At 48.8% G+C, this 15,268-nt stretch overlaps 1 protein-coding gene across 1 annotated transcript in view; it reads right to left on the bottom strand.

Moving 5' to 3' along the window:
• GRK3 (G protein-coupled receptor kinase 3) overlaps window positions 1-15,268 on the bottom strand; it is a 69,920-nt gene that overhangs the window by 51,336 nt on the left and 3,316 nt on the right. The window contains exon 2 of the mRNA XM_040577286.1: window positions 2,117-2,193. Coding sequence (XP_040433220.1) covers window positions 2,117-2,193 — 77 coding nt within the window. The remainder of the gene's footprint in view (window positions 1-2,116; window positions 2,194-15,268) is intronic.

Here is a 15,268-nt window from a genome sequence, read left to right as displayed (position 1 = left end):
CATTTCTTCCAGAGTCACTGTAATTGCTGTAACTTATCAGAATAACTGCCAGTCTTCACTGTTCTTTGGAACTAACTATTAATGAAAAGTATTCAATTACATAAATACAAATGCGTGTTACATATAAGCTTTTCCATTCGACTTCACTTTTTATTTTCAAAAACACTTCTTCATTTCATTGCCACCACACAGAAACAAACAGTTCAAGTCAACCTTTATGTGGTTGCTTAAAATTCCACTTATTTTGCAACTGCTATGCTACAGCAATACATTGGTGATTCAGCACAGACCACTAAACTGAAGTGCATGCTGAAAGAAATCAGCACAAGCAAACAAGATACCTACATACGTACAATATACAACCTGCGGCCAGAACAAAAAGTCAGTTTTTAGGCACAAAGATACAGACTACTCTTCAATTACCGTAATAGACTGGAAAGCTTCATGAGACTTCTATGTGCGCATACTTCAGACCCAAGCTTCCACAACCATCTTTGTAAAAAGCTGTGAAACTATTAATGACACCCTACGACACCTGAGAAGAATAGCATTTACTTTAATTTGGCAATACTCTAATCACATTCCACAATACTCTCATACCTACCCACCCACACATCTCCAGCTGACCGAGTCCTCGACATTTCTGCTTCTGCCAGAAATAGAGACTGTCCCAAAGGGCACCGGCTTCCCTCGGAGGCAGGGCACAGCAGCGCCCTGCTCCCCGGCATTTGCTTCCACTGCTCGTTATGGTCTCCATGTCCTTCAGACCAAAGTAGATCCATTGACCTCCTCAAGTCTTTCCAGCCTGTTTTATGATTTTGTCCCCATTTCGCAAGACGAGAGCTGGTGTACTATCCCAGCAGAAGTACGGCAACCCACTCCTAAAATCTACTGGACAAAGATTTCACAAGCCCCTCACGAAATGCCTTCCACTGCTTTACCGCCCATCCTATTATTAAAATATTAAATATTAAGAAAATAACATACTTTTGTACGTATGTAGCCTATAAAACAGGCTAACCTCACCATTTCTGCAACAACTTTTCTGGTTTTTATGACTGTTCAGCCTCACTTCTCTCTTTCATAGCCTACATAATGCCCTATTTCAGTACTTCCTTGTAGGTCGCGCCTAGCAGATGCTAAGTAAGGGCTGCTCACTGCCACTGCTCTTTCCTGGACTCTTTCCAGCAGGTCCATGTACGTTCTGTAGCCCGGTGCCAGGACTGGACACAGCATTCTGCCAAGGAGGATTACTTTACCTGCCTCATGGGCTGCAGTCCTGGTTTTATATTTAGTTGTGTGACCTAGCTGAGACGTCACAGCTTACTGTAACAACCCGGCCTGTTAGAGATGCCTGCCCCATCAGTGGTTTTCCACCCTGCATTCGTGTCATTACTCCTGCACAGGTGTAGAGTAGCACCTCTAGTTCATGGAGATCTTTTGTAGTCCTACCCTTGCCCTCAGTGTGGTTACAGTCGTTCTCGGCGTGCAAGCTGAACACGGAGGTTCCTCACCCCGGCACTGCACTATTAACTACAGCACTGCGCAGAAGCTGATCTCTGGCGCTCCTGTGCAAACTCACTGGACCCAGCCCTCTGTTCCCACCCCGAACCACTGTAACTGTTCCTCGGGTCAGCTTTCCCAGCAGCTCTGCCCCCGCACGCAGCAGTTTCACCCAAGCTCCCTTTCCCTGCTGCCAGCAAGAACACACGTCAGACAGGCAGGACAACACGCGTGGTATTTTTGCACAGCCGCTCCCTGACCAACAAGGCTTATTACCCTGTAGAAAAAAAGTCAAACTGATGTGACACATTATATTGTTGACAAGCCCATACCAAGTAATATAATTTTCTCCTACATGTTTCCAAGTAATTCAATTATTTTTCCAGTAGTTTTCCAGAACATGAAGTTAAGTTGACAAATTGCCTTGCTTCACTTTCTACCCTTTCGCAACATTTCATTCTCCTGAAGGCCTCTGTTTTACCCAGTCCTGTCCATATTCCAGTATTCTTCAGACCACCTACCATACAAATTTCCTGCAACCATTACAGAGAAGTGGCAGACAAGTCAACCTTAACATTTTACAGGAGTAGCGTTTTATTGAAACACGACTTACCAATTTTCTGATGAAAGATCTTGTCGAAGGTTAATTCACCCCTTTCTTCAAGGTATTTCTGCATAACACTGCGGATACTGAAAAGGGAAAAAAAAAAAGTTACTTGAAACTGCTTCTTTCAAACAGAACAGTTAACATACTTCGGGAAAAGGGATCGCTGCAAAGAAATGCCCACGTAGGAGACCCATGCCAAAAGCAGTGCCGCTGCCGAGCCATTGCCCCGACCGCCGCACCGCCAGCCCTCCACCGAGCCGCGGCCCCTGTCGCTGCTGGACTCACGGAGTTCAACGCTGCCAACGATTTCATGACAATTCAACCTTTGCCTAGGAATAGCTTTCCAAACATCACCTTACTAGCCTGAAATTAGAAATGGATTCTCAATACTATGATTTTATTAAGGTGGTTTTTTTTTAAGGTTCTTGAAGTTTGAGGTACGCACACAGAAAAGCACTTTGTGCCCACTGTAAATATTAACACCAGCACTTATTGATTGCAGAAGACACACAGCCTACATCACGCAGCGTGATGTTCCTGGAATTCCCATTCAACAATCTATATTACCTAAGAAGGTTTGAAAATACCACAAGTGACCATAAATTGGACAAAAAAGCCACCAGAGGCTGCACGTAGCTCCTGTGCTGTGTGCCACCACACTGGTGGGGGCACAGCGGCTAAGGAGGCTTTCCCTGGGTTTGCTTTTATCCCGGTGAGGAACTTGTGGCTGAACAGGAGGGGAGCACAGGACTGCCCCGGGGCTGGAGCACCAAACGCTGGCTGATTTCCCCCAGAAAACGTGAGGTGAGCCTGGGGATGTGGCGGGCAGGAGAAGGCAGGGGGTCGCTGCACGTCCCGGGGAGCTGCTGGGCACCGCTTCTCCTTCGTTCTCGCACCAAGTTTTGGCTTGCATCACGTAAAATGAATGTTCAAGTCAATTGAATCTACATCAGGCCGTTAACACTGCTATTGCCATGTATCATTTAGAAAATTAGCTAACAGGCTCCATTAGGGCCCCAGCTTGGCTGCAGCGCACTTAACATCTACTTTGCCTAATTTATAATGTCACCATCACTCATTTAAACCACATTAAAGATGATTTTCTTTATTTGCCAAGAAACGTCAATATTCATTTTAATATAATGGCCATAAAAATTTCATATGGGCAACGATACAGGTACATAAATTTTAAAATCAATGTGGCACGGCAGCACTGTGTCTTGATAAAACAACTGTATTGTGACAGTACTCAGCCAAAAGTACCCAACATTTTTGTTTCCCATTTTAAAATTGGTATTTTCATTTATACTTGGTATTTTTATAAAACTAACCACCAACGGCCTGTACAACGTACTCACGCCCTAAATAAGGTTATCGAAATCACTCGCATTTCTACACAACTAAGAGTGATCACCCACTCCTTGTGAAATGCAGATTCTGAAACTGACTGAGGGTCAGAAAAAAGCCTACAGTAAAAGGCAATGAACTCCAAGGCCCTAAAGCCCAACCTAGGAAATTATTCTGCTAATAGTTGTCATGCATACCTCGAAGCCCCACATGAAACGCAGGCCCATGAACACCCTGACCCCCAGAGACTGACCTCCACACCACGTTAACCAAGGACTGGGAGGGTTAAGCCCCGTTCATCGGCTCTGAGATTATAAATTATCCAGCGAAGAACTTCCTAGCCATCTTTTTTGTTCATAAAAAAACTAGATCTAATTTCTGATTATTTTCACAACGTATAGAAAATGCCGACTTCAAGTGAGCCCCGTTCCATGCTCAGAAAAAGCAAGGTAGTAAAAGAAAATGCGTAACTGGCAGAACTACAAAATTTGGCCCGTTCCATAGGTAAATTTTTGGAACACGCGTCCCAGCTTAGGATGCTTACAAGGACGACCATAAACCTGCCATCCCAGCCCGCCCAGCCCCAGCGGCAGCACCAGGCGCCTCTCCCGGCACAGCGCCGTGGCTCGGCCCCAACACCCTGTTCCCAGCTGCTCGCCAGACCGTTCCTAACACAGTGAGCCCTTCCAGTAACAAGGACATGGGGAAAGCTTTCCTCCGCCGCAGCAAGTGCACGGCGAGAAATCACACCAGCACAGCAGAGTCCAGACAGCGTGTGAGCGAAGCGTCCAGGAAAACACCGCGTAACGAGCAAATCGCTCCGGCACCTTTCCTTCTCTCCTTTGACATCCCGTGCTTCTGCTCTGATGGATAACATGTCAAAGGAACAAAACGTTTCCTCAACTAAAAAATCGGAACAAATCTGTAAAACACTCGCAGGCTCCAGGAGCCCGCGCTGCATTTCAGCTTCTAAACAACAGACGCTCACCCCCTCAGAAGCATTTCTCCTTCTCCATATGAATAAATATGAATAAATTACATGGAATTGATTACGATGATCCAAAACAATGACCTTCTAGTTCTCTCGCAGAAATTCAAAGTAAAAATCTTAACGAGTTCAAGAGAAATGAAGCAGAGCCCATACATCCTTCGGATGGATGGAAAATTTTAAAATAGAGCCGAGCCCATTCCACAGACAGGAAGGAAGGTGAAGGTTCCTTCTCTGCGTTGCTTATTGACCCATTAGTTGCCCTACGGGTAAACGATCTGGGATTAAAAGCCGCATTTCACAGAAAAGTAGCCATTTCTAAAAGGCTTTCCAGATCCAAATATGCTTTCAGCACAAGCAGAGCACTAATGCGACAAGGCGACTTTCTTCAGTTCATCCCAGTTCACCGCACGATCTGCCTTAACAGCAATACTCAAAATAAGCAGAAACAAAAGCTGGCTAAAAACAAAATCCAGGGAGACTCCGAAAAACAAAAGCATATCCGACTCTACTGGAGAAAATCCTTTGGTCCATATATTTTATTTTTTTATTTCAGAGAGGAAGAAAACAACACACAACAAAAAAATTCCGGAATGCTCAGTTTGCTGTCCACACGCCACGAGAAAGCTGGAATAACAGGACAAGTACAAGGGGAAATTGAAAGACGGGCTTGAAGTGCAGTGCGAAATGCCACCCTGGACACCTCGGCCCCAGCACCAGGACCCAGCACCGCAGCTTTCGCGCCGAGCCGTGCGCCTGGGCACAACCTGCCCTGTCCCACAGCACGCAGCCCGAGGAGCCGCACTGGGGCCTAGCGTGAGATAGCACAGAGCACGGCCTGGGGAGGACGTCTGAGGAGGGTTTTTATTATTATTTTATTATAATCCATTCCGCATCTTGATTGCTGGCAACGCGAATGGTCCCACGTGCGCCGAAGGGCGCTCCGCAGCGGGACCACGGGCTCGCGGCAGAAAGCTGCGCTCACAGAGGGGCACGCAGACAGCCCGCTCGGGTCTGCACGGCAGCCCAGGGAGCACGGACTGCCCAGGGCAGGCGGTACGATGGCCGTCTGTGGGGTGACCAAGCTGCAAGCTCGGTGAGCAGAACAGGTCGGCCTAACCCAGCCGCTCCGCTGCCTCCCGGCATAGGCGCGAGCCGAGGAACCCGGTGCGGGGAGCCCCAGGTGGCACCTGGGAGCCCTGGCACGGCGGCCAGCATCCCAGTCCGTCACGGCTTGATCAAAGACATCCACCGAAAAGCAATCCCCGCCGTTCAAGTATCTTCTATAATTAAAGAGCTCTTGCCGCCTATAGGCTCGCGGGACGGCGAGCTGAACGGGCGCGGACGAAGCGCGGCACCAGGGCAGCGGCACGGCACAGAACGCCCACTGGGAAACACACCTGGAGAACTCAGAAGAACAACAAAAAAAAAGAACGATGTGCTTTTTAACATGGAAAAGAACACAAATATGGCAGGAGGACCACGTGCCCACCGTGCTCCCCCTCCGACAAGCAACACTGGACACAGCAGAGCAGCGAGGGGCCGTGCCCCCAAGCCGCCCCCTGCCCGTGCCTGCAGCCAGAAGCACCAGCGGTGCTGCAGCAGCAGTCACGTCCACCTGCGACCCCCATAACAGACCGGTAACATCTTGCAGCTCCACCTGCACCCACAGCTACCAAACCCCAGCCCTTGTCGGCCTCGTGGCCACCGGCATCTGCCCAGCCCCGAGGGCTGAGCCCTGCAGCACTCCCGCGGGAGCCGGCAGGGCCAGCCAGCCGGGGGCACGACGGCCACGGGTGCGGGCGTAGGCAGAAACTAGAAGCTCCAGAGCAGAGTAAAATAAACAGCATTCACTTTGATATTTCCTAAAAGTTCTGCTATTAATTTCGAAGATGCATGGATTCTGTCCCCGCAGGTTTGTCGTACTAAATTATGCAGGAGTTCTTCTGAAAGCATCTCGCGCCTCGGAAATGGAAAGGGTGAAGAAAGATGCGGTGGTATGTATACACATGCTTACTCTTTCTATTGGAACTAGATCAAGAGGCTACTTACTGTTGACCTTCTTACTACTGTGTCTTACAGGAGCTTTTAATTATTTATCATAATAGCACATTATTTTTTCTTGCAAATCAATAAGAGTTCAGATCGGTGGGATATTATCCAGAGCAGAAATGCCCATACCAGAGCTTGAAAAAAACAAAAAATCCAACCTTACTGCAAGCATTAAAGAATCATACCGACATTAAGAATGCAGTTATACTCCCTTATATATTCACTTATAAGGTGAAACAGAAAAAGGAGAACAAGAAACCAAAACAAGATGAAATGGCAGCTCTACAGGGACTGTCCTGCGGAGAGCACAGCTCAATGTTGAACTCTGCCAACATTTCCTGTATCATCTCGGGCAAGTCATAAACATCATCTGCCCCAGTTCCCCAGTCCGTAAAATGAAGCAGTGTTTCCTTTGCCCCTCTCTTTGCCAGTGCAGAGCGTGCATTCTTCAGGGCAGGTATCATCCCTCTGCCAGGTGCCCCGGCACACCGAGCTCCTGGCACACCAGGAACTGCTCCAACGCTAATAAATGCTGCAGGAAAAGCGCTCGGTACTCAGCAGATAAGCTCCCACTGCCTTCACCAACCTGTTGCACGCTCCCTTAGCACCCTCCCGCTCCCCTTTCAGCTCCCCAGAATGCCCCCGAGCCCACCCAAGAGCCAGACTTGCTCAGACCTCGCCGCAGGCGAGAAGAAAGTCTGTAAGCCCCAAGCGTAAGGCTACCAGCACATCACAAGTAACAGTTTCTCCTTAAACAGACTTGTACCACTGTGTTGCAGAGCAGGCAGGACAACCAGTCACATAAGAGAAGGCAACAGGGAGAAGGAAGGAGGCGTCCCGACATAAAACCTGCACGATGGATTGCTAAAGGTGCTCGGATTTCCTCGTCGCATGCGCACCCCAAAGCAGCCCCCCAGCAGCAGAGCAGCCCCTGGCAAGCTCGGGGTGGCCACCACCCCGAGCTGGGGGGCAGGCACGGGGGGGTAAGCACAGGGGGGGCAGGCACTGCCTGCTGCCTACGGGAAAGCCGTGAATGCCCCGCGGACACGCAGCCCGCTTCATTTGGCTTCCTCTCGGACTTGCACCCAGTTCGAAGTTCATTACGGGTTAATGCTGCTCCAAACGGTTTTGTTCTCAGTTACTGTAAAATGTGTTTTACACATCGCAACTTCTGGTCAAGCAATTCACCAGGCAAAGTAAATTCCCAGCCTATAATGCCAGCAAAGACTGCTACAGTGTCTAATCTGATCTACTTACCTATTACTTGTAAAATTCCCTATTTGAGGAGGAAACAAATCATTGGAAGACCATGAAGACGTTTTTGGACAACAATGAAGTAACACGGAAAATATATAATCCTTTCATTCCTTTCCTTCCTAGCATCCACTACTACAATAACCCTGGCAGCAACGCAAAATCCAATTGACTTAATTATTCTAACAGAGAAATCAAAGTGATCATTGGTACTAAATTAATTAGCGCACATGCTCGTTCTATTCTTCATCTCCTCAGCTGATGAACAGAGCAGCAAGGAGTGAAAGGAAACCGTCTCCTCCGTCCCCACGCACACAGCACATACCCGCGCCCCAGACCTCACGCAGGACTAGGGCTGGGCTCTGCCTTTTGCTGTCCCAATTGCACCCGCTTCTATCCCACTTCCCATCTTTGCACACTCTGTAAAGTCCATGCTAAGCACGCTTCTGAATCACTTAACTGCAGCGAACTACTGCTCTTACAATTGTCAAGGGTGATTAACAACATTTCCTACCCAAGAACCCTGTTTGCAGGGGAAGGGATTAAAGCACGGAACATTCTGCCACCACCCCCCTCCGGTGTGTGCATCTCATCCAAGGGCCGAAGCAGCTTCGCTTATGCAAATGATATTAATGGAGAAAGTTTACAACCAGGGAGCCAAAAGCAAGAGCTGTGTAGCTATGATTTCAAATTACACACTCGTGTTCTTTAAGGATCATCTACATTATCACTGTTGAAATCTGAAACTAATATAAAAGCTTCTAAGCACACGCATTTTTCAGGAATAATTACACTGAATTGTAATGTCAAGGACTTGCCCTTCCACCAGAACGCTGCTACTGAGAAACTGCAAGAGAGAGAAATTGGAATGAAATCACATCTCCTCGCTCCAACGGCAATTAAGCTATTTGTCAATCATAATGTTTGGCTTTTTTCAAAAACAAATACAAAATTATTCATGTGCCAATTTTTTAAACAAACTTTTCCATGCCTATAAAATGTTTTAAATTTTCTTTAGAAGTAGCATTCAAGCATAAAGATTAACTGACCTACCTAAACTACAGCCCACGCTGGCTGAAACACACCGCACCTGACTGATTTATTTACTTATCATCTCAGGATGCGATTTTACAGAGACTTAAATGTTTATCTGCGCTACCCAAATTCATCCTGAAGTTGCCAAAATTGACCCAAAGATGCCAACCCGAAGGCCGTTGAACTATGATCATGCCAGAGTCAGCAAGTACATTGTGAAGCAACGACAGAATGGCACAAAGTCATTATGGACAACCGTTTTTTCTTTAATAAGTGCATTTGAAAAATTTAGCAATGTAAGAGGTATCAAAGGTGAAAAGGTCAAGAAATATCTGGCCCGAGAACCAGATCTTTCAAGAACTTTTTTAAACCAGTTAGAACTAACAGAAACGTTCCTGTATTTCTTCTGCCCCAGAGGAAACAGTCCTCTTTAAACAAGCAAGCATCCCTCCAGAGTCCTGCATCCCAAGCACCACAGCAAAACAAAACAAAAAAGCGTTAAATTGTCTTCACCGAGTTTTTGCACTTCGTCATGTGTTTTACGCTCACAGTTATTCTTAGGTTCCAAAAGTAAGGGAGATGCAAGCGAAGGAACCACGTTAAAATTGATCATCGGAACAACTAGGAAAGGAGACTGGAAAAAGCTGGGGTGACAAAATGGAGACAGAGAGAGATGCAGAAGCATTGAAATAAGAACACAAACAGAATCTGAAGGAGAAGACATGGGGAAGCCAGGCAGGGGATTTAAGAAAACAGCAGGCATAAGAAGGCTCAGAAAGGAAAGTCACCTCCCCGGCATGAACTCGGACACCCTGATAATCCAACAGGGGCTGGGAACCAAAACCGGCAAAGCAGAGCGCTGAGCAGGAGGGCACAGCAGCAGGAGCGACGAGGTCGCTGATCTCAGAGGCCACGGAGAAGGTGGCAGCTTGATGGCACGGAAAGTGACACTGGGGAACGGCAGGAACCACTACGGTGTGACCAAAGGGCTGGCACGGGACAGAGGACAGGCAGGCTGGGACAGCGGGACAGCCACCCGTGCCTCGCACCACACTGACGAGACACCTTCAGGGCTACTTCGGTCAATGTAAAAGATCAGGAAAGACGACGCAGATTTTCTGCATGGAAGCGAGCCCCAAGGAAGGAGCAAGACCAGAGGTGTCCTGCAGGACTCCTGTCACAAGAGACGGGACAAGTGGCACTGGCAGAGAGACGTGGGCAATGTGTGGCAGTGAGGTAGTGTGGGTGGGCACCTGTCGGCATGGGACAGACCGACTGACCGACCACTGTCCTTGCATGGGACTGACGGACAGACCGACCGACTGCCATCCCCCACCTCCGCCCCACAGCCAGCGCAGCGGGCAGCTGAACGCGGCTGCTCCTGACCGTGCCCCGAGCCCACAGCAGGCCCCTTCCAGCAGGCCCTCACGCTCAGGAGCACAGCTCCCCCAGAACCAAGACCCGCATTCCTCACACAGCTCCCCCAGAACCAAGACCCACATTCCTCACACAGCTCCCCCAGAACCAAGACCCGCATTCCTCACACAGCTCCCCCAGAACCAAGACCCGCATTCCTCACACAGCTCCCCCAAAACCCCAGACTCGCGTTCCTCAGCGCACACTTTCCCTTCGGAAGGGAAGGCAGGGATGCAATAACCACAACAGCAGCCGCACGGAGCTGGAGGCTGCGCTCGGTGCCTTCGTACGGGGCGTCTCCTCCGAGGTCTGCAGCGTTCAGGATTTTATTGGATTTCAGGGCAGGGAAAGGATGCTGGGGGCTCCTCGCTCAGCAGTGCCACAGGCCAAGGTAGCAGCTCCCAGAGGGGCACCAGCACCGCTCACCCTGCACAGCACCACCAGGCCCCGCAGCCGGGCACCCTGCCCCTTCCTGTCCTTCCCCAACAGGACACAACACGCTGGGAGGGCAAATTCCTGCACATGGGAACGGACTGGGGGATCTGGATGGAAGCAGCTTCTCCTAACGCTCTCGGAATTTATTTTATATCTTTATGCAAGGTGTGTTTGTATGGGTGCTTATTTGGTACCGGAATGATTTCCTTGGAGAAACGAGTAGGCATGGGGTGAAGCTCTTCACATGGAACACAGCTGTATTTTCTAAGGCTAGAAACTGCTGCTGTTACGTCAATTTAATTCAACTAAATTATGGGATTCGGTTAATGCACCTGACAGGTTCTGATAGGCTTTTTTATAATTTTATTAATCACCCAAAAAACATTACCATCGATAAGAAGCTTAATCCAGCCCATTCCACATGACTTCACCAGAACAGAAGCTAAGTAAGGGCTGCATACATTCATGTCCTGATGCCAACGTCCCAGCGTTTCGCTGAGAGCACCCCGCACTGAAAGGGCCCTGCACAGCACCTACACGGGAGCAGGACCCACGGCCAGCCCTCCGCTCGTCCCTCGGGTTTCAGCAAGGGAGCAGGAGGCTGAGCGCCGATCTCTTCCCACATTGCCCTCGTTTACCTTTTTTCTTAATTAAAGCAGCAATACCCGAGGGAGGGTCCGTGATTAGAAGCACACGCCTCAGGTCTCAGCAGCCCCGCAGGGGACGAAGCCAGAACACCTCCGGGCAGGTCCCTGCGCTGTGCCCCACGCTGAGCCCGCCGGGGCCTCCCCGTCTACCTGAGCCTCGTGAAACCCGCCTTCAGCTCCTGCACCTGCCGCACAGGCTCTGCGCGAGCACAGGTCCATCGTCTGTCTTCTAACAGGCTTAGCTTCTGCTCTACACGTTACAGATAGCACTGGTGCCCTTCTTCTAGGCTATTATCCGTTGCCTATCAGAGCTGCAAGAGGCAGGACCTCCCCTTGCCATGCACTGCATGGGCCCCGTCCTTCAGCCAGGCCCAGACCCTGCAGGTCCCACACCCCACCGCCTCCATGAGACGTGCCCACGCGGGGCAGCGAGAGGCAGGCATGGCCAGCAGCAGCCCCTCTACGTGGGCTCCATCCCCACCACCGTCCTAGGAGCCCTATTGCTGCCCAAATCCTGCAGTCCAAGGCCAGCTCGAGAGAAAAAGCAATCGGGCTTTCTCAGCAGCCCTCGGTTCCCGTGCATACACCAAACTACTCCAAGACAGCCATCTTTTCACTGCCTTCTCCACCGAGCTTCTACTGACAACAAAGTTCAGAGGTTGAATTTCTGAACAAAACAGTTTTTAGCTACCCTCACCCTGGACAGTTCACCGTATTCCACAACAAACACACACGTTCAGCCTTTCTCATAACGGTACTTCAGCACAACCCCAGTTTTCCCCCTCCTCAAACAGTCACCTATGAATATTCAAGCACGCCTTTTCGCCCAAGCAATACACAGATTCCAAGACAGAAGATAAGCTCCAGCCTGCGTATTTCCTCATTTCTGAATACGTAAACTAGCCTTTCAAATACATCCATTACTGTGAATTGCACTAGACTAAATGCAAAATGGCTTTCTTCATCGTAATCAGCAACAGTAATTCAATGCTTTAAGAAAATACGGAGATAAAAAACACCGGGATAATGCAGGATACAACACAAGCCTAAGGGGCAAGTGCTGCTCTCTGAAATCCTGCTGGACAGCGCTGGCACCGGGGGGGCAGGGGCACGAAAGGCACGCATAAGTATCTCAAAAGCAACAGGTATTTTTAGCACCTAAAATCTGAGCAGATGCTCTGCTGTCTTACTGAGGTGAGAAGACACTCGCCATCCCAGAAATACTAGCTGCAGCGCGTTAGGAAGTATGGTGCCATGGAACACACTCAGGAAGGCAGCCGTCCGTTTCAAGCAGACACCTAGAGAACTCCTGGATGCTCCGCTGAGCTGGGATGCTCTGACCTTGGCACGTACAAACCCACAGCGCTCGTCCCAGGTACATGTTCATGTTGGGAACACCTCCGGCACCGATCCTCATTCCCCAAACGCTCGCCTGGTATACACCACGTATTCAGGTATCTTCAGCTCTGAGCCAATTTTACTTCCTTTATGCCTTGCTCAAATGTTCAGTTCAAACGGTGGGGTACCGTATAGCTGCAAAATATTAAATTGATTTACAGCTGGAATATAAAACCATCTAGTTCAAATCCTTTTTACTCTACAGTTTCACAAATTACATGTCAATGAGGCTACTTTGAACAGTTTAAGTGTCCAGAATGCTCTTTTAATTTCTTACTTCAGCTTCAAATTTTTCAATTAAATGTTTAGGAAGTATTGGAAATGGTATAACAATACCAAGAAACAGTCTTGCTTGACAGTAAAAAAAAAAAAAATCTAAACATCAAGCAAAAGCCTAAGCTGTTTTGAAATTTCAGAGACCCAAGCTTCAGAAGTGCTAGTAAAATGAATCACAGCCACCACCGCTCCAAGCAGATGGAGCGAGCCTCAGTGAAGCACCACCGCCTTGCACAGCCGAAGTTACCGTGGCACAAATTCATCTGAATTAACCATCAGGCCCCTAATCCTCCCCACCGTCAACTATTCAATTCTGCGTTCAGCGGCAGCATTTCTGCGTACAGACCAGCAAATGCACGAGCCTTTGCAAAATCTGGGCCTAGCACTGTTGAGAAAACAGGAAAGCAGCACTTCTGAAGACTGCATTCACATGGCGAGGGAGACACACAGCACTTCCTGGAAGCGCTGCGCTCTCTGCACAAGCCGCATGTAAAGCAGGGTTTCTCTGGCGTCAGCACCACCCAGGGCACGCTGTTAGCCCCCCGCTGTGCTGCGGCACAACAAGGAGGCATTCCGGTCCCATGCCTGCCATCCTCCTGGCTGAGCGAATTCAAATGGATGGAGAAAGACAGACGGGAAACAATACCGGCAAACACGACGGCGCTACACCAACACGCCGGGCGCTGGCAGATTAATCACAGCCAGATTTCATCAGCTTCAAAACAGACGAGCGTTTTCGTGAGGGATGCAGGGGAGAAGTTTGGCAGACCCAACACAACCGGGCAGCGTGGACCAAAGCAGGAGCGAGGGGAGGTGGCAGCACCCGGCCGCTGCAGCCCTCGGACACCCCGATGGGGAGCAGGAGACGCCGGGTGATCCAGGTGCTACCTGCAGAGCCCCACCACCCAACACACGCAGCTGATGCTTGAAGCACCACAGACAAAGCAGCACCTAAAAAGATGCAAACAAAGGGATGACATGAGCGTAGTAGCAACAAATGCGAAAATTACACGAACAATTGTCAGGAAAATTTTCCCAGAGACAGCACTCTAAATGAATAAGCATAACAAGAAGGCGTTAGACAAAGCCGGAGAAAATAACGTCAAAGTAACCGAGACCGGCAGCGGAGCGGCAGAGAGGAGTTCTAGCCTTTAACTTGGAGATGCTGCAGAAGTTTGAGGAGGCCCAAGAATGCGCTGAAGGACACATCAAGGAAACAACTGAAATCCAGAGAAAGAAGATGGTAACGCCAAGAGAACAAAACTGAAAAAGCAGAAGCAGTACAGGGCCGAGCAATGACTCCTCACTCCTAGTGGGAGGACATCGCTTGGGTTTTGATAATGCTCAGCACCGCAACAGGAAGAAAGCAAATCACAAACAGCTCAGGGTGGAATTGGAAAAGGAAAAGCAACCCCTGTGCATTCAATAAACCTCCAAAACAAGGTAGTTGGAATAACACTAGGTAAGAAAGCAAAGAGCACAGGGGTCCCATTCTTTGGCGTGGAAAATACCTCTAGAGATAAACCGAAGATGGGACGGTAATGAGGAAAAATATCACAGTTAGAAGCGTGACTTCAGAGAAGGAAGCATCTGCAACATGGTTTTTTTTCTCCTTTTCCCAGAGGGGCAGGATTCAGAGGAAGGTAGGAGACCAAATAAGAGATCCGTGAGAAAAATAAGAATTCACGGGAAAGAGCGGTAATTACTGAAGCAGCAGGTTAGGAGAGGAGAGACAAGACGAGAAACATCTACCACACAGCGAGAGAAGTGGGAGAGAAGCCTGGAGAGATGCATGGTCTGTTTTGTTACCATGCCCTTGGTATTTGTACACCGAAAGCACCCGAAGCTCAAGTGACGTTTATAGCGAGGAAGCTTTTAACATTAACTATCTAATTTCCTGGACTATTTTTCTCTACCTCACAATATGCAAATCCTTTTTTCAGAACAAAGAAGCTGTTGGCAAATAAGAAGAGCTATTATCGTTTTCTTCCACACCCTTTGACCAAAATAAGGGAAATCAAAATTGTGCATGGAAAAGGGAAAGAGTTCGGAAGGCTGCTGAAGAACCTAAAAAATAAGAGCGCAGTTCATTGACTCCTTTCCTCCCAAACCTAAAATGTTTGACAGCAACTCTGCAGAGAAGATTAAAGCTTGGTATTTGCTTGTGTTTCAGTATCTACGTCTTCCTTCTCATTTTAGGTCCTGTTTCTGCAGGTCATTCTGCCTTTGAGAGCCCTTCTGTCCACCCATGCAAATCTACTGGCAAAAGGATCTTACAGGAATGTGAAATGAAAAGATACCGCAGCTCTT

This window comes from Cygnus olor, chromosome 17 (assembly GCF_009769625.2).
Source record: "Cygnus olor isolate bCygOlo1 chromosome 17, bCygOlo1.pri.v2, whole genome shotgun sequence".
Lineage (NCBI taxonomy): Eukaryota > Metazoa > Chordata > Aves > Anseriformes > Anatidae > Cygnus > Cygnus olor.
This window is presented reverse-complemented; position numbering and strand designations above follow the sequence as displayed.